The 27,263-nt window shown below is 39.6% G+C and overlaps 1 protein-coding gene across 1 annotated transcript in view; it reads left to right on the top strand.

Annotated features, from left to right (window-relative positions):
* SYNPO2 (synaptopodin 2) overlaps positions 1-27,263 on the top strand; it is a gene marked incomplete at both ends in the record, with an annotated part of 83,591 nt that overhangs the window by 43,330 nt on the left and 12,998 nt on the right. The window contains 3 exons of the mRNA XM_079534966.1: positions 12,798-12,949; positions 18,749-19,542; positions 22,704-24,880. Of these exons, the coding sequence (XP_079391092.1) occupies positions 12,798-12,949; positions 18,749-19,542; positions 22,704-24,880 (3,123 nt within the window). The remainder of the gene's footprint in view (positions 1-12,797; positions 12,950-18,748; positions 19,543-22,703; positions 24,881-27,263) is intronic.

Here is a 27,263-nt window from a genome sequence, read left to right as displayed (position 1 = left end):
GGTTGAGCTTCTGAAAATGCTGACAGATTGCTCTTACAAAAGAGAGAGAAATTAAAAGTCATCAGCTTTGCCAACATGCCTAAACTGGAGATTGTAGGAGTAAGCCTGATTCCTCAGAGCATTAAATCCAGGAGCATTAAACAGAGCTCAGCACCTCTATCAGACTTGCTCAGACATGACTATGCTACAGTCTTCCAGTCTTCAGTTCTATAGAAAGTCTCATGCATTCACTGCAAGATAATGCATTTTTCCTCCGGTTGGCCCCATGCTGGAATTCTGGCACACAGCCTTATGTGGTATTTTATTAAGAGCTGAAAGGCAGTCAATGAATACTAATATCCATGTCAATTTTATGACACATGCACAAGTTAACAAATAGGTTCAAGGAGATGGTGCCAAAGTAAATAATTGCAATAGACATACGCACTCTATTTTTCATAATTATTTTGGGTTAAAGCCACATAAACAAGCCACTGAAGAAGGAAGAATTTTATGTGAGGACTTGATCAATTCAACTACGATTTTAAAGCTTGACTGAATTAAACTAAGGTAAAGTTTGAATAAAAAAGAAAACTCAGATGAGTAAATTTCCATTCCTAATTAGGAATAGGCCAAATCAATTGAAAGCACAGGCCTAAATAACACACTCAGTGTTGTTATCAGATGAGTGGAGAAGTCCACAGAGGGCATCTGTCTTGTAGTTCCCTGTAGGATCTTGAAATAATACTTGAGAATCCCCATCCACCATTTTCTCCACTATCTGGGCCTCCTGCACAAATACAGAAGCCTTGCCTCCTCTGTAGAGGGCAAACCGGAGGACGACTGACCTCCTCTGGTAGGCATGCATATTCTTGGTGTCCACACACTTCCTGAGCCATCACTTCTGCTGTCTCAGCCAGCTTTATTTGAGTCACAAGAGAGAGATAAGGCTGATGAACATCTCAGCTCCCTGATGAGTCACCAGAAGCTGTCCAGGATAGCAGGCATATGACACTGGAAGGCATCTATATGAACATATTTTGTGAATGTACTGGCATTCAGAAAATTCACCTGGATTTGTAGAGCTTTCATTTGTAAACAATAAGATGAATAGGTCTGTTACTGCTTTGTCTTGAAAAGTTATTTCAAAACATCACCCAAAGCGTGAAGGACACTAAATAACATAGCAGACCAGTGACAGAGTTTGTGTGCTTTTTTTTTTTTTTTTTTTTTAAAAGCTAAAAAATGACCTAAAGTAATAGCAACTGCAGTGCTTTCTGCATAGAATTCTTAGCTGACTTTGAGCCACTGTCTGATTCAAACTTCTCCAGCGAGTTGGAGCTCTGTGCTTTCCTTTTAAGAGTAGGCACTGGTCCTCAATTTGTGCATATTAAAATAACTGCTTAAATTACCTAGATGCTGCATTTATTAGATGCACACGTTATTGGGTTTCTATGAACAATCTAATTCATTTGCACTTAAGGAAATTCCAAAAGCCCCCACGCCTTACAATTTGAGATGTGGCCCAATTGTACAAAGCACTATACAAACAGAAAGCTTTCTTAATAAATGCACTGCTGTTGCTTCTCCACTGGAAGTGAGGCAGAGCTTCTGTTTACCTCTTCACGATCCTTTTGGTGCTGACTGAATTGCTACCAAGGCAGTGAGACAAGTAGCAAGAAATACCTCATGGGACACACATTTCAGTATAATCTTGACATCACTGGCAGGGATAGCTACAGCCCTCACTGAAACAGAAACCTGCAAGTCAGCATTTGTTTCTTCTTACTGCCTTCGCTGTTCCTTTTGAACAGGTGATCACATATACCATACTTGTATCTTTCCAAGCTCATGATATAATGTTAAGAGGTTGTCACAAAACCATATCTGGAAATGAACTGATGAGACTGAATAATGACTTCATTATAACTGCCACTGGACTAGTTTTGCTCTAAGGATTCAATATGTTGTCTACTACCCACATTTGTAATGAAAACCTTCGCTCCTTCCTCTTTCAGCCTGTTTCCCCTCCCCCTGCTTCAATAGAACTTGGGCAGATGACCAATGAAATGAAAATGAGACAGGGTAGCCACATAGGACTGTAACTGATACAGGATATGAAGCTAGGAATGAGTGGGTTTGACAAAGCACACACTAGTAGCCGAGTGGCTCATTTGCCTGGTAGCAGGATGGATTTATGGCCTGTATGTCACTAATTAACAGGCCAGTTCCCCATGCCCCCTCCAAGTAGTTCCCCCCCCCCCCCATTGCTTAGTCGGAAAGGCAGATCATAGGAAAAAACATCAAATTACAAAAACCCCTCGGTCTAGACTAAACAAAGCACAAAGACTTCCAGCAAGCTCCTTCCCTCCCACCTCACCATTCTTCCTTAAGACATATTGATTTCACACTATTCCTATCACAGTGCTAGACAGCATTCCAGAGGATAACAGGCTATTCTCTTGTGCCTTTTCTCTTTACTACTTTTGATACACAGAAATGCCAAAAGTGGTCTGAATCTCCCAAAGATGTTCCTGAGATGATGTACCCTCTGTTGCTGACCAGGTGTCTGGTTGAAATCAGATAAATGGTGTACTGCAGGAATATTACCTATTATCAGACCCAGTTTAATAGCTATACATGCTCTGTCACCACCACAGATGAGACCTGCAAATCTTCCTCAAATCTCATTCACAAATGATTCTCAGAAATTCTACATTATAAAGCTTATTTTACATATTTCCAGGTGCAGGAAAGCTAGCTGTAGCTGAAACTTACAAAGCAGCTTCAGTTCTCTCAAGGAAGACAACAGCTCTAGACTTCACAAAAACCAACAGAGTAGTCCAGCCAAAGCTGGAACCACTCATTTCATGATGGATAAATGCCAGCTTGCTCTGTCTGAACACTGCTTTGCTCTCTTGTCCAATTGTACAGAATATAGTTAAAAATCAATGCCAACTTGCCCTCAAGTTAGAACCTCTTGGCAATAATGTTCCATTAGCCAGAGACAGTAAGTTGGTACCAGCATTGACCACAGTATCAGCGCTACTAACAATTTTAATGGCTGTGGAGCCCTTAACCTCGAATTCAGTCACCACTAACTGCTGGCCCGTCCAATCTCCACCACAGGTAAATGAAAACAAATTTTATCCTGCATTTTGCAGCTTGAAGTTATTAACTATTAGCCAAAACAGTACAGCTTGGAGGAGCCCAGCTCTTAATGAAGTCTCCAGTACTGGAACGGGGCAATCAGCAACCCAGTTTATGAATGCAGTGTTAAGCTCTGAGGCTGTGCCAGCCATAAACCCCTCTCCAGGAGGAATGTTCTTTTGCCATTTGATGTCCTTATTCATTACAGCAAAAATACTAGTTTGAGCTGTTCCTTTAACACTGAGTTTGGAACCTTGGTTCCACAGTTACATATAATTGAAAAAAAATCAGCATCCACATCAGCAAATTTCATACATGATGAGGCTGCAAAAGCAATAAGAGCTTCTGCTCTTTAAGTTATTTATAGAAGTTTTGAATACTGCCTCAACAGGCCTCTGGATACCTAATGTTGATTTTCATTGTCAGAAAATAGTCTTCAGTGTCAGAAGCCTAGAAAAATTGAGTGTTTCAACTGTATTTTAGAAGTATAAACACAGCAGTTGTATGTTCTGGTATAAGCTCTGTGTTAATGGAGCAGCCTGTAGAGTGACTCAAAGAATCATGAGCATGCAATTAACAACTATGAAGGGCTGCTCAATAGAGGACCACATACTTGAGCTGTCTCTCGGCAAGATTAACTCCACCAAGGAAACATAATCATGTTGATGTAACATGCTTTATCTAAGGGACTTGCCTTGGCACCACAGATTTTGCCTGAGAAATTTCAAACAGCTCATTCCTAAAACGTTTAACAGTATGTACTCATTCTAGCTGACAGTTAAAGCCACACAAATGTATTTTAACACCAAGAATAGTCTCCTGACTCCAGCACTCAGTTTCTGTCTCCTCTTTGTTTTCCTCCATTTGTCTCTAAGGACCTGCAACTTTTCTTTGAGAGGCTGGCAGTTTCTGGCATGGGTCAGGCATGCCTGTTTAATATCTTTCTCATACAGTTATCCCAACTCTCTAGTTCTGCAGATATCTTGCGCATCTTTATTACAGTGATGGATGATATACAAACTCCACAGAATGAACTAATTTTTTTTTAGTTGATATACGATATCAAGACTCAGTTGAGCAAAGAGGAAGCATACAGCCTGTTATTCCCATTCCCTCACAATCACAGGAAATAAAAGATACTGTCTTTCTAAAGAAACGGAATTTCAGACATGGAAGTACACAAGTTTTTAGTTTCTTCTCCCAGCTGTGATGAGCCTATGCTAGAAAAGTTGTTCTCTTTGTAACTGTGTACAAACATTCAAGTTCTATCTTACTATCATCATATGATGCCAACTTTCAGGTAGCAGATTTTTGTATTTACCTTTCATTTACCTGCCTTTTGATTGCAATTTTAGAATAGGACATGTGATGCTTTTTCTGCTGGAAACACCTAGCCAACGGTCTTTAAATCATATTAATGGTGCAAATATATGGCAGTGGAACTGCTGTATCAGTGACAAGTTCATATCAAGATTATGCAGAAGGTATGCTTACCATAAGCACAGTCTGTTGTAGTACTTCTGTTCTTATTACCAACTGCTCTGCAGTGGTTGATATAGACATTTCTCAAATGTACACAACCATATTAGCCTCTTGTTAGTCAAGACTCACCATAGAAGTTCTTTTTCCAGACCAAAAGATACACTGAATGGAAAAGAATTTTGATGCTAGCTATATAACAAAGAACCCAATAAAGAAGCACTGACAATCCAATTCTCCCTCTGCACATGGGGAACACAAGGAAGAAAATAAAAAGAACACAGCTACAATGCTCAAGAAAAAAAATAAAAGTTGATTAAGATTTAAGAAGAAGCCAAAAAGCATACAGTCAGTCACCATTTAAGCAGGGCAACAAGGAAAATAGAGTAGGAAAAGAAAAGCCACGCTACTGAGGTGGCATTTCTCTTATCACATATTCACCAAGTCATACACAGCACTAATGAAAAAGAAAATAAACATTTTAATTTTGACACGAGGTACTTAGTACAGAATAGTACACTCCAGTGAAAGTATAATCCATAGCTAGGCAGGCTATATGCTAGAACTGTTGTGCAGAATGAGTAAGAACGTCAAGTGCTGTACCCAAGCTTGCTATTGGGAAATCTGCTGTGTCGCCAGCATACCAGATCAATATTTCAGAGATCATTATCTCATCCCTTCTTCAGCTGCTATTTTTGAATTTCTGCCAGAGAATGGCAACCACTAGCAAGATGATACACTAGTGCATGAGTTTTGGGAATTTGAGCAAGCTTTTCTTTTCACTGAGATTAGTCAGCTCTCTGGCTCCAAAAGTCACAAGGACTTGGTCAAGATTTAGATGGTCAAACATTTTATTTAACTCTGACAACAGCCTGTAAGCTGTACCAAACAAATTGATTCTTCTGCATTTGTCAAAGAAACCATGAGGAGAAGTGAACCTTTGCCTACATAGGCCCTTTAAAAGTAATGCTTTCTATTTATTTCCATAGAAGCTACTGCAGATACAAACAGCACAGTAACACTATCTCTGAGAGCTCAAACTCTCGTTTACAAAACACTATTCCTCAACATAGGCACCAACATCAGCAAATTTTCACCAGTGATGAACAAGAGCCTACATGCTGTGCTTGTAACCATCTGCACCAGCAGAGGTAACCTGTTTAAAAGTACACTGAACCTCAAACACAAAAAGCAACAGAAGGACTAATTGGAGACAGCTGTACAACAAGTAAATCAATAATCAGATCATATATCCTGCATTCTCTATAATTTTGACCCATGCATTTGTACATGACTAAATCTTAATTAATATTTTGTTTGAGCTATGAGTTGGTAGATGAACCCAGAACCTTTCAGGCAACTAGACTGATTATAAAGTTATAAAGTTAAGAAGTGCCTTCATTTAACATAGCGTAACATCCTATGTCACATACTTTGCCACAAACTAGCATAATCCTATAACATCATTCAACTTTTCTAGAGACAATCCTGGTAAAAATCCATTGCAGCACTTCTATGAGCTTGAAAAGCAGTACCCTGCCCCACCTCCTGGAATTACCAGAATGCCTTCTTGGTATAATTGAGAGCACCAATAGTCACATATAGGAAAAAAGTTGACTCACCAAGATGGTGATGAGGGTCTCTGGCTATAGAACATTCCGTCTCAGGAAGCAGCCAGGAGACACTTTCCCTCCCGAGACTAATCCTTAAATGAGCCCAACAGGGGGTTGGTGGGAGACCAGGCTCCAGCCCTCCCAGTGGCATGGAAAGCACAGGTAAATTGTCGGCACCTGGGCCAGCCTCTGTTGGGTGCTCAATCATCAATTCAGGCCATGATCCAACAGTTCTCCTACAGCAAGGGACTGTTTAAGCCTATTTAGAAATATCAAAAGTCACATAAAGAAATGACTCACCCGATGAGCAAAAAGGGTTTCTGGCTACAGAACATTTCTTCTCAGGAAGCCGCTTTCAAACAGGAGACCTTCTCCCTTTGAAAACTATCCCTTAAATGAGACCAGGGAGGGATACACACAGGGGCCACCCCTTCCAGTCACATGGGAAACACAGGTGAATTGCTTGCAGCTATGCTTTCAGTCCAGGGGCCAGTCACCCCCTCCACCAGGTGCTCAGTCATCAGTTCAAGCTGTAACAAATCAGTTCCCCTGCACCTGACTATTGGGAAGAATTTGGTGATAGGTAATATTTCAGTGCTTATCTTGCAAACCAAAGATACTTAATTATTCAAAAACATTCATGAGATAGTTAGCAGTACTTTTGTTCAACCCAATTATTTAACAGACTTTTGCATGATCTCACTAGTCTTATGCTACAAATTCTACATATATTCTCAAAAAATAGGATTCAGTGAATTACAACATGCAGGAAACTGGATGATTTGTACTACCTAAAGTCACAGCATTCCAACTTTAACATCTAACATGCTCTAGAAAAAAGCACCCTTACTGCATGCCCACGATTTCAGAGAGGTTAACAGGACCAGGAGTTTGGATCTCATACTTTTACTGAATTTGCCCTGCCCAAAGGCTTCTTATGATGGCTTTTTCTGTGATTGAATCTGAAAGAAACTGGCTCATCTAGTGAGGAAATTCAATGCAGAAGAGGGGGGAATGTTATCAACTTGATATAAACTTACCTTCAGGCAGTGCAGATACAACTGGTTTGAGCCATGTCGTGCAGCAGACTCAAAACTCAGATACAGGTATGGCTAATGAAAACACTGACATTTGATGTGCCATCTAAAGATATTTTTTATAAGAATACAGTTTATGTAGCCATTATGGATTTTCATAATCCATACACTGAGTATCTCTACAAAGACAAGACATCTCAGTCTTGTCTGCACCGTTAGTGTGACACCATGCTATCTCAATGGTATACATGCTTAAGATCTGACCTGTAAGCTTGAACTCTGGCCTGCTAAAAATATCAGGCCCCTTTGTTTAGAATAAAATCCCAAACCCATTATCAGGTAGGCTTAAGTTACCGTATAGATGTTTCTGTCTCAAAAAATCTTGCTAACTAAAGCTTACTATTTTTGTCTAAAAGACTTCCATGTTGTATAAACAAAGTAAAACAAAGTCCTAGGCCCAAATTTTTGATAATCAGTACTGGAATTAAGTGCATTTGTAGCTTAATATTGAATTTCTTAATTTCATACTACTAGAACCACTAACACACTAGTAATTGTGCCACTCAGTGCTTCTGCTTCCTAAGAAAATATTGTACATTGTTAATTCTATTAGACTGATAGACAACTTTTAAATATATTTAAATATGATTTCAAGCCTTTGTCTTTGCTGTGGAGATTATAATAAAATAGATGAAGTGCTTTTTCATTCTGTTTCTTAAGTGCTATACCTTTGATTCCTGATCTTGAACTTTATGACTAATATGAAGCTGATCAGTTAATGAGGAATATAACTTCTGGAAAGTATAAAATAAAAAAAAATAAAAATAAAAAAAACAATGCCATGTGTATGAGAAAAAGATAGTCAATAGGGGAGAAGTGCACTTCCACTACATCCAAGGGCAATATTTTCTGTTTTGTTATCTGTTTCCTGCAGACAAACTGGAAAACGATCAGTAGAATGCCGTGAAAATAATTTAAGTTTCAGAAAGCTTGCTTTAAATTGAGGATATCTCTATGCAAACATATGCGTGTTTTAAAGCCACAAAAAGAATTATGTTCATGCCCAGATTGCTTATTTTCTCATTCAGAAAAAAGGTTGAGTCAGGCTACAGCTTAAGCACCCAATTTAGATTCTCTAAGATACAGGACTGTAATCCCAACAGCACACCAGAATAAGATTTAGATATACTTCCAAGAAGTCACTGGTAAAAACAAGATTATGAAATCTTCTACTACATTTTGTATTTGGGCAACTGAAAGAACTACTGAGTGTCCTCACATGTAATTACCTTATGATCTGCACACTACAGGACTCAGATACACAACCAAGACTGTCAGCTGGTAATTTGAGCCCAAATTGCTTTCTATGCATCACCTGCAGCCCACATTAAATAACAGGTGAATCTAATTTAGCTTCATCAGGGCTACATTTTTTGCAGCATGTTTCCCTACTATCCTTCTTTACCACATGTTGATTTGCAATGTGGAACGCTTTTGAGTTGTATAAACTGAACTGGTTTCAGATAAAATGAAAGGAGCACGTCTAATACACAATAGTTAGGCAAGGGGTCTGCAGGCCATATAACGAGACTAGAGTTTGTCTAAAGTAAAAATGCTATAAGGCACCCTGCATTAGCTTTCTCTACAAAACCTCCCCTTTACCACATACTACAGCAAAAACAGCCACAGTGTATTCCCTTTGCTTATTCATCTTTCATTGGATAAGAAAGTGACTAACTACTGCTGGCTACAAGCACCAAGGCCTGCCCCAGACCTATCAACATGCCACAGCTACCACAAACCCAGAGTTAGCTAACACAGCATGCTTTCTTCCACTGAGAAGAAAGTGCCTCTGAGATGTTACCTCTCACCAGTACATTACTACATAAAGACCCACAATCCCATCTCAGCAGGACCTATGCTTTGTCTTTTTTCTTCCTGGTGCTGCTGTGCCACTTATTTTTTTCCCAACAAGCGAAGGAAAAAGAGATAAATGTATTTTCTGCTATCAGCCTTTCAGATTAATAATCTTGTATTAAGTCAAGTTTCTATCAATCAAGATCTTCCCAAAATCTTACTCACAGTTTCCAGCTCCAGGACAGACGATCCTGAACATGCTGGTAACAGCCCAAGCCCCACCCCCACGGGGTGATGAGGTGCCAGGTGAGGGGAATGAGAAACCCTCCACCAGACTTCGTTGCCACTTCACTGGAAAAACTGTGATTTAAAAGAAAAATAAAGCAATTTAATCACTGCACTATATACAACTTGAGTAATAAATAATAATATATTGAACAATATTACTATATTACTATACAAATCATATGCTAATACTGTATTATATGTAATACTATAGTTCACATAGGTTGCTCCAAAAGTAATGCTTCTTATTTATTTCCACGGAAATTATTATAGATACAAAGAGCACAATAACTTCATTTGATAGCGCAAACCATCCGCTACAGAACACTGTTTCTCAACAGAGGCCCAACGTTAGCTATGCATTTTCACCAGGTATGAACAAGAGCCTGCGTGCTGCACTTGTAACAATCTGCACTAGTGGAGGTGACCCACAGCAAATGTCACCACTGCTGAAGCACACCACCTCATTGTGCTCACAGCCACTATTTGGTCTCCATCAACACTCAGCAAGTATCAGTGAATGTCAGTAGATGCAATTTTTTCCTCATGGAGAAATTCAGTGATAGACCTTTGCTCCATACACACTTCCATATTGGATGCCATTTTCTCAGATTGCTACTTTGCTGTCATCTGTCACACTGCAACAACATGTAACAATATTGGTGAGAAGGTTCGACATCTACTGTCATACCACCACCTCCTCCCTCTGACATCATGGGCCAACATAATAAAACAGGATGCATAACTCTCAGAGCAGCCCTCTGTAGTACTATACTATATATAATATACAGTATAAACTTCAATAATAAAAAGTCCTGGCCGAGACAGGAGCAGAAAAGTAAAAAAACAAGTCTGAAGTGCTTCAACATTCCCCAGGAGCAACTGTTCTCTAGACAGGTTCAGCACAAGTGTTACAGGCTCAGCATTGCAAGCACTGAAAAATCAAGAAAATGTTTCCAGTAGATCCCATTCACAAATTTTAGGGTAAAAAAGCCCCACCTTTCCCTCCCAAAGAAAAGTCCAGCCCAAAGCAGAAAGAAGCAACAAGTAACTAGAAAGGCCTGGGCTGCAGTGCAACACAGGAAGAATCTCTTTGAACAAAAAATCACCCAAAACAATCAAGGGTGTCTGGTAAGGCAGTCTATGTTTAGCTGAGTAGCCTGGTCCTACTCTGAGACTAAAATGATGGTACTTTTCCACTCTACCATTAATCTGCTACAATTCACTATATAAGGTGCTGTAGTTCACCTTCCCCTTTTATTTCTCCAACAGAAACCCCAAAAAGAAGATAACACTGATGTTATCTTGAGGTTGGGGAAAAAGCTGACATACAGTCAGGAGAACCATTAACAGGTACAGCATGTGCAGTGTGATCTTGTCATGGTAAAATCATGTTAAAGGTTTGATGTATGCGGATAAACCTGGAAATAAAATAATGAGAGAAAATTTGCTCTAATATGCGTATGAACTGCAATGCTACCAGATAATGAAGAATAATGACTTACAGCAATTTTTTTCCAGCATAGCCAGTGCTGAGTTCTCCTATATAGGCCCAAGTATCTCACAGCTTGTGATCTTTCAAGAATTCAACAGGGAGCAAAATGGACTAAGGGGCCCTTTCAAGAACAGTAAAAAAACCTTCACTGTCTCTATTTTGTTTGAATGCTACCTAGGAGACTATTAGAAATAATGAAACCGTCTGTGCTGTCCAATAATTGACAGAGATATATTAACGTTGTACATTTGAACTTTCTCTTTTTGACATACATCACTGAAAGTATGGAATAATGGGTAACAATTTCTCTTCTGAGACAGTTGCAAAGATAATCTGTGGCAGACTAATCCCAAATTCTCAGGCACTTAATAAAGAAACAGAAACAAGTTTTCTTCTCACATTGTTGGTATCATCTTACATTATTTCTGTATTCACATGTTGCTGTGTCTTTTGAAAAAAAGCCATTCTAAATTCTTCTTAGCATACACATTAAATATTTACATACAGGCCTTGTACAATTTTAATAGTATACCTTCCTATTTCAAAAAACAGCAACAAAAGATCAACCAAAATCCTAGCTCATATATGAAGTAAAATACTAAACACTATCTAAACTGTCATTTCTTCCCAAAGTACAAGGATGTTTATGCTCTTGCCTAGGGGAAGATAAACATAGCAGCATACCACTCCATATTTGTAAATGTTAACTCCTCTGCAAGGTAGTAACCAGCTTCTGTATGCATGAGCCATCTGTTTTTTCACTGCTCAAAAAGCCATAATATGACATACAGATATGCTTAAATTGAAACAACAAAGATCTATGGCCCCACCACAGGAAAAAAAAAAAAAAAAAAAAAAAAAAAAAAAAAAAAAAAAGTGCAATCTCACTTATTCCACACACTGTTCAGACTCCAAGAAACTTCAGAACAGCCTTCAGAAATGCTTCCTAGGCACTAGTCTAGTGGTCTGTCAGGATACCAGGGATAATTCTATAAGTCCATGGGAATATGTCACCCTCAAGTCCAATATATATGAGAATGTGCTCTTCTAGAGTCAACGGAGATTGACTCTGCTGCCTTAAGTGTGGTAGATCTATGCTACTTCTAAAAAAAATTCCAAGCAAATGCTCTGATGATTTTATTCGCCCTCATAACAGACTGGATAACATCTTAAACCATTCAATGCCCTTATAAGAGTATAAGTCATAGTAAAGTACTCCTGCAAGCATTCTGGTTAATATAATGTACTGTTTGCCAAATATGTACTTTAAAACTAGTAGTCAACTGTGGGTATAATGTGAGTGGTGTTGAAGCTGTCTAGGCTTTGTTATATAAAAACTATGATAAGCTATAACATGCTGCCAGTGGAAAAAAAGAGTGAAACAGGAAAAAAACAAACAGTGTAGATTCTTGAATGAGTACTTAATGGGAGAGGTTAAACCATAACAGGAATCTTAATCTTTAATAAATCAGGGAACTTATTCAGATGACTAAACATGGATTTAGGATCTTCAGCCATTCTTCAGCCATATAATTTGGCAACTAAACCTTTAGTTGAGCATCTAAGGAAAAGTGTCCAATATACCAGGAATTTGTAAGCCTGTAGCTTTAACAGCAAGCAGATATTGAAATTCTGCCCAGAGCAGCCTGAAGTTATATACACTTCTTTTGAAATCTTGGCTTAGCAGTCTTCCATTCTGGGAGAAGCTAAAGAGATTTTTGCCTTTCTGATAGATGCTAACTGACTGTTGTCCCTAACTTCTGTGTGTGTTTTTTTGTTTTGTTTTGTTTTGTTTTTTTTTGTTTGTTTGTTTTTTGTACAAAGTTAAGTTGGGGACATATTTCCTGCTGTTTTCAAATGAACAGTAAATGTGCAATATGGAATTTTGTTTTTGACTCATAGGTTCGCAACAAAAGCAAAGCAGCTAAGGCTGGCCTGTGTGAGGGGGATGAGGTGGTGTCTATCAATGGCAAACCCTGTGGAGACTTAACCTACGCTGAAGTTATCGTTCTGATGGAAAGCTTGACTGATGTCCTGCAGATGCTTATCAAGAGGTACAGGAATGCTCAGAATACTTTGGTGCAATTCTGTTCAGCATACCACATAGAAAATGTTGGTGTTGAATGCAATTATTTTGCAGATATACAATGTGAGCTTCTGATAGTCCTACTGTTTGTGTCTTTAATTCTGTTTGTCTGCACTGAAAAGAGAGGGAGGACAGTATATTTGAAGGAATTAATGTACAGAATTCAAACGGCACAGTTTATACACAGAAGGATAGAGTTTCCAAACAAAACAGTTGTATTTCTTATTAACAGTATTTGGTACTTAAAAGGAGTCCACTACCATATTTGCACACTGCAGAGTCTTGAGTTCAATTATTCTTTCCACTCCTTTGAAGTAGTGAAGTGTTGTTATTCCCCACAGATAGGGAAGTGAGGAATATAATAAACAAAAGCTGTATAGATGGAGAAAGTGTGTTAGACAGATATGCATTGATGGTGACATGGCAAATGGTCTTCTTGGGTAGCATAATGTGTAGCAGCCAGAACAGAGAGAGGGCCTGGAAATCATGAATTATATTTTTGTGGATAATATCACTCCATTAAATGAGGCAGGGAAAGTCACTTACGTCTTTCTGGGTCTCAGATTCTCCACTTACAAAAATGACAGTGAAGTTCATTTTTCTTCAAAAATGCTTAGAGCATCTTACAATAGAGAACTTCCATGTAGATTTACAAGGAAGCCAGAAGACTGCTCATCAGTGCATCTACAAGTTCAGTCCTATAATGATCATCAACTTAATATATACTATCTTGTGTTCAGAACCACTGATAGTGAACACATACTCACCAAATTGTGCATTCAGACAAGATGAAGTCTAAATTGCCTTCAGCGCGGTTAAGAAGAGCAAGAAAAGACCTGACACTTTTTTCTTCCATGTAGGGAACTGTAGCTGCCTCCAGAATTACTGTAGTCCTCCGTATCTGCTCTCACAAAGGCAGGAGCAGGAGGATAGACAGGGTCAGGATTCCTCACAACAGCTAACACAATCATTGGAAAGGCTGAAAAGACTGCTACAAAAAAACTTCCCTATTATTACCAAGGAAGTCTAAAAAAGCAAGTGACATTTCTCCATGTTTTCTGCAACCTGCGCAAGGGAAAATTCCAAAGTGTGTAGTAGTTCAAAGTCACTATCTGCCTTCAAAACAAAATGCTCTGAAAGAATATTCATTTTATTCATAACAGACATTTTGCATGGCCTGCCTGTGCATCTTGTTTAGGGCTAAGCATTGTATCAATGTGATGAGATCAGGGGAACAATGACAGCTGAGCATTATAGCTTATTTTCTACATGTTATGTAGCTCATTTCTGGTTCAGTAGCATATCATTTGAGTGTTCCTTGTGTGTTAACTACATTCCTGTTTTTAATTCATCAGATGACAACAATAAATGCACTTGTAAAAATGATATTTGTGGTTAACCAGCTGCCTTCTCTGCAGCCTTACAAATACCTCCATATGCTTTGACTCCTGGCTGTTGCTGCTCCTTAAGTGACATTTCAATTGGTCTGAAGGTCCCGTTATGCTCCAGCTCAAAGTGGCAGAATATCTACTCACTCAATTGCTTCTTCTTGAATGTATGGTAAACAATAAGACATTTCCTGAAAATCAGAGCTGAGCCAAAGTGTTAAGGACCACTGTTTCATGGAATGAAACTCTGTGCCTCTTAGAAATTTTAAGAAAATTGCGGTTGCTCAACAGTGTTCTGAAATTTTTAATGGAATTCACTATGAGAATCTGAGAATTACTTCTCGTCAGCTCATCTCCTAATTCCCAGCACTTTGTGTCAGTATCTTATCTGGTGGGGAAGATTAAACTGAAACCCTTCTCCTCCTTTGCAACCCCTTTTGTAGGTAATATCCCTCTTAGTATTACCACCAGAAGGATTTTTCAGTAAGTGCCTTAGCACACTCAATGAGCATCAAGTCATTTTTTCACAAGGAGCCACTTGTTAGCCATCTCAGGAAAAGACCAGGAATCATAAGAAAGGACTAATGCCTAATTAAAGTGGCTTTCCAACAGTGATCTCTGCATCTGAGCTTCTCTTGCTGGTAGAAAAGCCATCCCTTGTTAGATGCCAAAGGCAACATGGTGACCAAAGATCAGGATAAGGCTGAGGTACTTAATGCTGTCTTTGCCTCAGTCTTTAATAGTAAGACTAGTTACTCCCTGGGCACACAGCCCCTTATACTGAAAATTAGGGATAAGGAACAGAATAGGCCCTGAATGATTTGTGATTAGATGATTTTGGACCTGCTCACAAGTCCATGGGACCAGATGGACTGCACCCTAGAGTGCTGAGGGAGTTGGGGATGTGGCTGCCAAGCCACTCTCCATCATCCTTCAACAGTCCTGGCTAATTGGGGATGTCCCCGCAGGTTGGAGACTGGCAAATGTGATACCCATCTTCAAATAGGGCCGGAAAGATGATCCTGGTAACTACAGACCTATCAGTCTCACCTCGGTGCCAGGGAAAGTTATGAAATGAATAATGCTGGGAGCCATCATAGACCAACTGAAGGTCAATCAGGGAATCAGGCTCAGTCAGCATGGGTTTATGAATGGTAGATCCTGTTTGACAAACCTGATTTTGTTCTATGACACACTGACCAGCTTAGTGGATAAAGCTAAGGCTGTCAATGTGTCTATCTGGACTTCAGTGAAGTCTTTAACACTGTACCCCACTACATCCCTGCGGAGAAGCTGGCTGCCCACGGTTTGGATGGGCATACCCTCTGCTGGGTGAAACACTGGCTGGATGGCCAGGCCCAAAGAAACTCTTTGTTAAATCCAGTTGCCAGCTAGTCATGAGCGGTGTCTCCCAGGGCTCGGTTCTGGGGCCATTCCTATTCAGCTTCTTTATCATGAGGGGATCGAATGCATCGTCAGTAAGTTTGCAGATGACATCAAGTTGGGAGGGAGTGCTGATCTGCCAGAAAAAGGCACTACAGGGGGACCTGGATAGACTGGATCAGTAGGCCAAGGTAAACTGTATGAGTTGCAATAGGGCCAATGTCGGGTCCTGCGTTTTGGTCACAACAACCCCAGGCAACCATACAGGCTTGGGAAGGAGCGGCTGGAAAGCTGCATGATGGAAAGGGACATTGGTGGGCAGTTGGCTGAATTTGAGCCAGCAGTGTGCCCAGGTGGCCAAGAAGGCCAATGGCATCCTGGCTTGTATCACGAATGGTGTGGTGAGCAGGACTAGGGAAGTCATCCTGCCCCTGTACTTGGCACTGGTGAGGCCTCACCTCAAGTACTGTGTTCAGTTTTGGGCACCTCACCACAGAAAGGAAATTGAGGTGCTAGAGCAGGTCCAAAGAAGGGCAACAAGGCTTGTGAAGGGCTCGGAGAATATGCCCGATGAGGAGCAACTGAGGGAACTGGGGTTGTTTAGTTTGGGGAAAAGGAGGCTGAGGGGAGACCTTATTGCCTTCTTCCAATATCTGAAAGGTGCTTACAGCGAGAGCAGGGTTGATCTCCTTTCACTGGTGACAGATGACAGGACGAGGGGAAATGGCCTCAAGTTGCACCAGGGTAAGGTTAGGTTGAATATTAGGAAAAACTTCTTTACAGAAAGGGTTGTTAAGCACTGGAATAGGCTCCCCATGGAGGTGGTTGAGTCACCATCCCTGGATGTGTTTTAAAACTGTTTGGATGCGGTGCTCAGGGACATGATTTTGTGGAGGGTTGTTAGAGTTAGGGCAGTATGGTCAGGTTGCAGTTGGACTCGATGATCTTTAAGGTCTTTTCTAATCTGAGCAATTCTATGATTCTATTATTTCTTCTTGGAAAGCTTCTGACTTTTCCTGAACTATGTGCACAAAAGAGCAGATTTTCAAAAGCTTTCATCATTGACCTGACTCTGTTCTTACTGAACTCACTGGAAGAAAAAATAGCTTTTAAATCGGGTTTTAAGATGCTACTTGGGCTTTGATGTCCAGAAGTTTTTTTAATCTGTAAGCTACAGTTACTGACCAGCAGTGCCCAGAAAATCTTTGGTTTGCAGGGCAAATACCCTCCAGATACCATGTTGGGGAGCATCTTACTGAGTGGTGCCAGCCATGCTCCCCTGCCCTTTTCACATCAGCATTAGCAACTCCTGAGCTTTAGCTGAGTCTAGAAAGAAAATTTTCTAGGGGAAGCAGGGAGCGTGCTCAATGCATACCTAAGAAATACACCATGTAGGGAGTAAAACATGACTCTGAGACAAATCCTGCTGTGCTGACTCTGTGAACTTTGCTTCCTTCCTGGAATTATACAAGGGGTGTTGTTCCTACAGTGAACTGTAAAGACATGAAATAAAAGTAATAATTTGTCCAAATAAAATCATAAATGACAATTAAGAGATCAGACCAAGTACTATGCCTCTTGACACATGGACACGCATTTATGTCTATATAGAGTAGAAGTATATCCATAAGTAGCAAGGGCCTTTTAAGGTGGAAATCTTTTCCTCTCACACAATCACTCAGCTACCAATAAAGGCTAACATTTAGCTGACCCATCCCCCAGTCTTATATCCTACATGGAAATGTTTATGGATTTCTGTAATTTATCTGTAGTTAAAAGCAGTGCAATTGATCATCCAAATAACATAATATGATGGAATCCAGCAACACTCACAAGGAGCTCCCTAAATCAAAATCTGTCTGACCATTATGTAGCTCCATATGTGGTGTAATGGATGTTACACATTTTGTGCTATTTGAGGCAGATCAAGACTTCTACAAACAGTATACCACATGGCCAAAAATGCAAGTGTTATTGAAGTTTCTTCTATATACTGACAGATTTATTTCTTCTATCTCTTATTCCAGCTTTTCTTTGTAGAGTGGTTCCAAACTTTCAAAATACTTGGGACTTGCTTTTGATTTCAGAAATCACTGTAATACTTGATCTGAGTACTTTACTGAGAATACCTATCACTCCTCTCATTTGAAAATGCGTTTTGCTACCTTCTAGTCAACAGAAAGCCTTAATAGCATACTGCAATTTGTCATTACGGCCCAGAGTATTGAAAGAGGAAGCTGGGAATCCTAAATTCAGTAAAACAGCCAAATCCAGGGGAATGAATAGTTCAGGAGAGTTACTCTGAAGTATGTTGCAGACTTAGTAAAGACATGGTAACATTTGACAATCAGGAATACATTTTCCCTTTAACTAGAAAATGTCGCATGGCTTCACTAATTTTTCTTGTTGGACCACCAAAATAGGGCCAGAATGTTTTAATTATTCCATCGTATATTTGGATTATGATCCTCACAGGAATTCTTTGAATGTGTATTTTAAGTATCCATTCCCTCCCCCTCCCTGGCTTTCTCTGTCTCTCCTTCTTATTCTCATCCAGTAGTTTATTCCTTAGAGAGTAAACTATTTGCTACAGCAACTATGTGTGAGTATGGTGCCTAAAACAGCTGGGGTAGTAGCCACAGTGCCAAAAATTAGGCACTGTTCTGGTGTCATGCAAAGTTAATTTTCTCATGCACATGTGAAATATGAAGCATTGTCCAAGAAGTCTCAGTAGAATCATTATAACAGAAATGTGTCTGAGAAAGCATTTCACTTTTCCTCTTCCTGAACTGCTAACTTGAAGAATTTTGAAGTATTCATAGATGTTTTGAGACTTCTGCATTCTGGGAAAATTCTTCTCCTTAAATGGTCCTGCTAGCAGGTACATTTAACAGAGGGGGGAAAATACTATACAGAAATTGTTTTTCTTTGCAATTGTGTTTACAATTACTGTACTTACAGCAGCTTAATATCTTGAATTACTTATTTATGTGCAGATCCTCCAGTGGAATAAACGAAACTTTGAGTGCTGAAAGAGAAAATGGAAAGCACGATAACATAAAAAATGAGGACTATAGGGAGAGCACTACACTGCAGATTAATACAGCCAAAGAGATACCCCATGGAGACTTGTGCATCACAGAGATATACAGTGAGACTCACCAGGGAGCAGGAGAAAGCAACATACACTTTTCTGAAATGAAACAAGAGACCACACAAAGTCACAGAATTACTCCTAAAGTGATAGGCACCTCCAAAGCGCTTGTGACTGATGAATCTGTTTTCAGAGGGAAGATAGAAGAAAGAAGGCCAGGCAATATGGTTGAGTTGCAGTTATCCCTCTCAAATGATGGTCACAAGAGTACCAACGCTCCTGCTGTGACTCTCTTGGGGGCAGAAAAATGCACCCCTTCAGGAAGAGGACTCAGTGTACAAGAAGACGGGACCAACCCTGTAATCACAATTCCCCTGAGTGTAAAAGAGGGCAACATCCAGTGGTCAAGCAAAGTAGTCCAGTTTTCTAGTAGCAAAGAGGTCAAGATGATCCAAAGTGCAGCTCCATCTATCCCCAGGGTGGAGGTGATCCTAGACTGTTCAGACAGAGAAAAAGAAGCACCCAAGTCTCTGGCTGAAAGGGGGTGTGTTGATTCTCAAGTGGAAGGAGGGCAGTCAGAAGCACCTCCTTCTCTCCCCTCCTTTGCAATCTCATCAGAAGGCACAGAGCAGGGAGAAGACAACCAGCACTCGGAAAGGGATCACAGACCTCTCAAGCACAGGGCAAGGCACGCAAGTAAGTACATCCCATCTAATCATTTGCACTGCCTGAGGATATGCTTTGTAACTTGAAACATCATCGCAGAATTTAGATTGCATTAGAAAACGTAGTTAGAGCTTCAGTCTGCAGTTTTTTAAGTTTCTGTCTTCTAAACAATTCTTGCTTTATATAATTTTCCAGGGTAATGCAACACTCCTGGTAATGAGCCAAGAGTAAAGCCATGCCTTAACTGTGCTGAATAACTTTGTTTAGTAGACTTCCACTCTGAAATAATTCAATGACTTTGTCCAATTAAAAATACTTTTATTTCCAGAAAATGCTGAATTCTGCTGGCTTTCTCATACACACTAAGAGGCAATCTGTGGAATATTAACAAAGAAAAAAACACACAAACAAACAAAAAACAACAAACCAGGTTGCTTGCACATATCTAAATGAATCCTGTGGCTTTCTGTTTACAGCAAAAATTTTGTGCTATTATTTGCATCATCTAAAATCAAAGCCGTGGTATTGCTCTTAAAAGTTGATAATAAAAAAGGCTATTAGTAAAGCTTGATGTTGTCTGCAGACGAGATTTTGACAGACACTAGCATGTGTATAACTGTTACATGATCCTTTCAGCTTTGTCAGTCTTCTCTAGACTGTAAAGTGAACTTACTATTTCTTCTGACTCCCATATCCAGAGGTCAACTACAAAATCCGTCCAAGAAGTTTACGTGAAAGCTATTTTGAAACTGAATCCAGTGTCAGTTTATTGAGTATAGATACGTAAAATTAATTTATTATTTTATTAATTTGATACCTTTCTATTAGTGGGTTGTTTTTTCCCAACAATGTTAAGAATCCTGACCAGGGATTTAATAACAGTATGGCAAAGCTGCTTGAATGCATGCAATGATATACTGTAGCAACAAACTATTTCATATGTAGTGTTGGAATTAGTCTGCTAACCCTTTGCTAATTCCACTGTAAGCATATTTTTAGCATGATAACCATTTGTATCTTATTTGCAAGCGGATTAAGCAGTTACTTATGCTTAAGTGTCTGCTTCCAAACCACATATTTTAACATTTTAAATGGAGCGTATAAGAAGAGTGCACATGCTTTACATTTTGGCTGCGAAGTTAGAACCATCTGTGGGACTGTGCCCGTATATCTTAGTGAACAGTATTGCCCTTCTAATAAGGCAAGTTTGTAGAGCAAACTACATATTACTTCTTTCAAGTAGTATGTATACTTTGCCTTTTTCTCATCCGAACTATGACAGTGTAATTCTTTTTAACCTACTGGCACGCCATTATTTTTAGAAACTGATGCAATCTATCAAAATATTTGCTTTTATTATTATTTTTAAAATGTGATTTACACATTAGAACTATCACGTTGCTAAGCACAGAGGAATAGGCTGCATGCAGCAAATACCGTGCATATGACTTTTTTTTTTTTTTTGTCAAATTAAAAGTTACAATGCAGCATTTCGGTCTAAACTACAAAAGAATATTTATTACAGACTTTACAGGTAAAATTTATGGTAAAGAAATAAATAGTAATTAGACTATATCTATCTGATTAATATTTCTTCTGGAAGCTTCTAAATCTATTGATTAAGTAACTGCAGATGAGTTAAGAAAAGATACACTAGCAAAACGAAAAGTTTCAGTTTTTGCTTTCCACAGTACTATGGGTTCCTGTTGAACTCCCCTCCTACAAAAACACTCCCTACTGCTTGTGCAAAAGCAGCTTATTTGAAAGTGTGGAACTTAAATGCTGAAGGGTGACCATATCTGTTTGCAGAATCACTCTAAAGGTACAGGCCATAATTTCAAAACTGCCCCCGGTAAACACTGTAAGCATTTGACTTGTCAAAAGACTGAGCCAAGGATTTGGTGATTTGAACCTCTCAAAATAAAATACTACAAATTGCTGGTAAAGGCACCGTGCTCTTTTTGCTCTTACGGTGTTTAGAACCATTTGCTCTTATGGTTGTGAGAAGCACTGGTCTAGTCATGCTGTCATCTGGCATAATGGCAAAACTCCAAGTGTCTTTAATAGGAGAAGTATCAGGCTTCATCCTCTGACATAGAGAAAAGAATCATTAATAGAAAATACATCACAGCGCTTTCTTTAACAAGTTTGCTTTATTTGTACTAGCAGAAGATAATGATTAACTGCTTTATTTTCACAAATCAGAGGCACACCTCATCCTTTTGAAAATAACTGGAAGGGAGCCATTGATCTATGCAGAATCAGCTTTTTATTTTAAAATCTAGCTTTTTAAAAGAGAGAAACTAGTGAGGTGGTCACGCTGATGTGCAGTGCATCTATCAGCTTTATAGATGCAGATACTCCTGTATGTTCCCCACAGCTTGATGAAAACCAATAATTTATGCTTTAAGAAATATATATTATTTTGGTAGGAGCCTTCTCCACTCAGTTCTTAAATGTGCATTCATTCTTGCCGCATGGTAAAAATAAATGTTCTGAAGATGTTATATCCTATACAATTTGGGATTATGTTTGCACTCCCACTGTCTTTGAGGGAGCTGAAAATTAATAATTTCTTTATATATTTCCAGGGATATATATTTGCTTTTAAATAGCTAATACATATAAATATACCTATTTTTATCAACTACACAGCTTCTATAGTGCAATAAACTCTTAAATGGTAGAAGCTGCTACCACTGTCAGACACAATACACAGTTTCATTTACTCTCAAATGTTAGACAGTCATGGTCCTGGCTGGCTGGGAATCTGCTGTAAGCCTAGCAACTGTGGTCAAACACTTGCTACACACCAGATCACAGAAATGGAGTAAATGAGAAAATACTGCCTACCCATTGCTGCTGAGATGACTGCTGGGAATGAAAATTGTGGAAATTAGAAGACACCTACCGTTCCTGTTGAAGTAAAGAAAGTGATGTAGCCTTTGAGCTTCTCTGGGTGTGGCCCTAAGGAAGGAATGCTGGATATGGAATTTGTACCACAGTTGTTATTGCGGGCAAAGCTTACGCATAACAATCCCTCCATGCACAAGAAAAGAAATGTTTTAATATGAGGGAGAGAGGCAGTATGCAAACTCCACTACAGACAGATGCATAACCACTTGCTAATAAACTCCATCTATTTTTGTGGGCTGCATGCAATTAAACGTGCACGTTGATTCTTTCCACAGGACTCCGGAGAAGTGAGAGCCTGTCAGAGAAGCAGGTTAAAGAAGCCAAATCTAAATGTAAAAGTATTGCATTGCTGCTGACGGCAGCTCCCAACCCCAATTCCAAGGGGGTGTTGATGTTCAAGAAGCGTCGGCAAAGGGCAAGGAAATATACTTTAGTCAGCTACGGGACTGGGGAGCTGGAACGTGACGAAGACGAGGGTGAAGAAGGTGAAGTTGAAGAAGGAGACAAAGAAAATACTTTTGAAGTGAGTTTACTTGCAACAAGTGAGTCAGAAATAGATGAAGATTTCTTCTCTGACATTGACAACGACAAGAAGATTGTGACATTTGATTGGGACAGTGGTTTACTTGAGGTTGAAAAGAAGACAAAAAGTGGAGACGAGATGCAGACGCTTCCAGAGACAACAGGTAAAGGAGCCCTCATGTTTGCCAGGAGACGGCAGAGGATGGATCAGATTACAGCTGAGCAAGAGGAGATGAAGGCACGCACAGTGCATGCAGAGGAACAAAGGGAAGTCACGGTGTCAGAGAACTTCCAGAAAGTAAGCTCCTCAGCATATCAAACAAAAGAGGAAGAAATGTTAAGACAGCAACCCTGCATAAGCAAAAGCTATGCAGATGTGAACCAGAACGATGGCAAAATTGTACAACAAAATGGGTTTGGCTTAGCACCAGACACAAGCCTCTCTTTTCAGTCTTCTGAGGCTCAAAAAGCAGCATCTTTGAACAGAACAGCTAAACCCTTCCCTTTCGGGGTTCAAAACCGAGCAGCTGCACCATTTTCACCCACGAGAAATGTCACTAGTCCTCTTTCAGATTTACCAGCACCACCTCCCTACTGCTCTATCAGCCCACCACCAGAGGCTTTATACAGACCTCTATCAGCTCCTGCAGCAAGCAAAGCTGCGCCAATTCTCTGGTCACACACAGAGCCAACCGAACGCATAGCATCCAGAGATGAGAGGATTGCAGTGCCAGCCAAAAGAACTGGGATACTGCAAGAAGCAAAGAGAAGGAGCACATCAAAGCCTATGTTCTCTTTCAAAGAAGCACCCAAAGTAAGTCCAAATCCTGCCCTGTTGTCCCTTGTACACAACGCAGAAGGCAAAAAAGGTTCTGGAGCTGGTTTTGAGTCAGGACCTGAAGAAGACTACCTCAGTTTGGGAGCAGAAGCTTGCAATTTCATGCAGAGTCAAGCATCTAAGCAAAAGGCCCCTCCTCCTACTGCTCCAAAGCCTTCCCTCAAGGTCTCTCCTGCTGCTGGTACCCCAGTTTCACCCATTTGGTCACCAGCTGGGGCTTCTAACAAGGCTCCTTCTTTCCCAGCTCCAGCCTCACCGCAGGCAGCATACCCTGCACCACTCAAATCCCCACAGTACCCTCATTCTCCCTCTGCCAATCCTCCGAATACTCTCAACCTATCAGGTCCTTTCAAAGGGCCACAGGCAACCCTAGCGAGTCCAAACCACCCAGCCAAGACACCAACCACCCCAAGTGCTGGAGAAACAAAACCCTTTGAGATGCCGCCAGAGATGAGGGGAAAAGGAGCACAATTATTTGCCAGAAGACACTCTCGAATGGAGAAGTATGTGGTTGATTCAGAGACTGTGCAAGCGAACATGGCACGAGCCTCATCTCCAACTCCATCTTTACCAGCTTCTTGGAAATATTCTTCTAATGTCCGAGCACCTCCACCTGTTGCTTATAATCCCATACATAGTCCATCTTATCCTCCTGCTGCCACCAAGCCTTTCCCTAAGTCCACTGCTGCTACTAAAAACACCAAAAGAAAACCTAAGAAAGGTCTCAATGCTTTGGATATTATGAAACATCAACCTTATCAACTTGATGCATCGTTATTTACTTTTCAACCTCCTAGTAATAAGGAAAGTCTAGCTATTAAGCAGATACCAAAGTTGCCCATTTCAAAGCAAGCTACATCCTTACGACTGCCTGGTTCTGCATCTCCTACAAACGTCCGGGCATCTTCAGTGTACTCTGTGCCAGCCTACAGTTCGCAACCATCGTTCCAATCAAATGCCTCCACCCCAGTAAATGAATCATATACGCCGACAGGCTATTCTGCATTTTCTAAGCCAGAATCCACTACATCCTCTTTGTTTACTGCTCCGAGGCCAAAATTTTCAGCAAAGAAAGCTGGCGTCATTGCACAGGTGTGGAAGCCATCTGTTATTGAAGAGTAAACACTACAGCTAAAACTTAGTGTCCATCTTGCTTGCAATGCATTATTGTTTGCAGTAGTAGCTGGGCACACAAAGAGTGTCAAGAGTATTCCTTAGCTTATGTAATATCTTCAGACGTATCACCTCAAATCTGGGTCCAAAATACTTGAACTTTTTTAAGGAATCAAAATAGATACAAATTCTAGCATATTTATGCACATTACCAGATGCTTTATACACATAAAATCCTGCAATAAATAGACACGATTGTGTTAAGTAAGCAGGACACTAGGTTTTTGCTTTAAGTTGACTACAACAGAAACAACAGTAAGCAGTACTCTTGGTTTATCAAACTAATAGAGAAGAGCTTTATTTCTATCCCCCACCCCAATTATGTCCAAATGACCTAGGGATTTGAGGACTCTTTTTTTTTTTAAGTGCCTTATTAAATGCTATTAATAATAACATGTATTACTAACATACATAGTCTAAAATAGGTGAAGTATTAGACTCTGACTGATCACTAGCAGAATACAGCAGGATATACCTTTGGGTATGCATGGAGTCCCACCAACTTCAGTCAGAATCTGTCTTGGCTCAAAGGTCCTTCCATAGGAATCTGATCAATCGGTCAGGGGCTTAGTTTGCAAGTTATGTGGATCAGCTGTGATCCAAAATCATGAATTGCCTCTGTGATTTCACAGAGAATGTGCTATAAGAGATGCAAGAGTATTCTGTGGAAGACTAATTTAAAGTAGATGGGATGACAGCTGGGAAAAATTGTTAAATATTTCCCATTTTGGGGAAATTTGACATCCTAAGTGCAGACATATATTTGGACAAAACTTTGCCTAGAATCCAGTAAATAACAAAAACTACGAAATCAAAAATATTGATTTAGAGAGATGAGATGGGTTTTTGGGTTTTGCAGCTGCAATATAATGCAATAGTTTCTTGTGAAATCGTAGTGACTGAGAAATGAAGGGATATGTATAATTGAGAGTCTTGCAACCAAAGTAGCGTATGCCTCAAAAATCAGCATTTAACATTAAATCATAAATATTACCTTGTCTTCCTATCAGTCTCACACACATTTTCTTAACTTCAGTTTGGGCTTTACAGTGCTTTTTCCCACTCTTAATCTTTTTACTCTGGTTTTACACTTTCACCTTTTACTTGTATTGGATATAAGGATTGAAATACTGCTACAGTAGAAAATTCTTAAGAGTCCGTAGTCTTGAAACCTACTGCACAATAGTGCAAAAAATACACAGTTTTGCGGAGGTATATTTAACAGTTAACAGTTTAGCATGCTGTTCTGTAAGGAGATTTGTTTACATCCATAGAGCTGTCTGAAACAAAATGTTGTTTCACATAGCTAAGGTTATCCAAATTCATCCTACATGCAACACTAAAGATTAAAACATTGATATGTGAATAAAGGTGGCAGAATCTGTTGGTATATTTACTTAAACTACCATCCAGCTAGGTACAGACACAAATAATGATTTTTATATTATAATGGTGAATACACTTCTATTAGAATGATCTATTTAGATGAAGAAGGTGTTCCCCAGTGTGAACAAAATCACTTACATTCAGTCTCATTATGGTAACTGAAACCACAATAAAGTTTGAAATGAATAATTTCATTGTAAATGTGGAAGGCAGATTGGAATCAAGTCAATAGAAATCACTCGTTTTAATTCTGGACCTTCAAAATTCCACTCCCACTTCCGGATTGGAATACTAACTGCATTAAAAGAAAATGACCAAGTGATCCACCTCCCTCTTAAAATTCAGAACAGTGATGGGAAATCTTAAGAAAAAGAGTTTGGAAAACTCAACTAAGAATTACACTGCATTTTCCAGGAAATAGAGTAGCAATATTTTAATCCTCTGGAGATCTCCCTTCTATTTTCCACTGCTAGTATCTGTATTATTCTTCCATCATTAAACTTGACCCTTTCTTCTCTGCCTGTTTGGGTTTCTTTTCTTTCTTTTTTTTTCTTTTCTTTATTCTACTTATATATACAGACAGACAGCATATTAGAGGAAATATGTTTTCTAGCAATTCTGTTTCTATGCAATTCTTGCCCTTTCCCCACTTCCACTTCTTCTTCCCTCTTCCCTTCTTTTCCCCACCTTCCTTCCCATTCATTTTCTCAGTCTCCTCCTTTCCTTCTGTCTCACCTCCCTTGGAATAAATATACCCTGTCAAAGGTAACAGAAGTGCTACTGGAGAGCTACACAGAAATCTAACTCCTTCCAGATAACCTCATGTTGCCTTATATATTTTTACTTAGCCCAATCCTTTAAATTCTAACTTTAAATTACAACCACATTTCTGTACTTGTTCACCACACAAGTGTTT

This window comes from Tetrao urogallus (genome assembly GCF_951394365.1).
Source record: "Tetrao urogallus genome assembly, chromosome: 4".
Classification (NCBI taxonomy): Eukaryota; Metazoa; Chordata; class Aves; order Galliformes; family Phasianidae; genus Tetrao; species Tetrao urogallus.
Note: the sequence above shows the minus strand (reverse complement) of the source record. Positions and strands in the feature narration are given on the sequence as shown.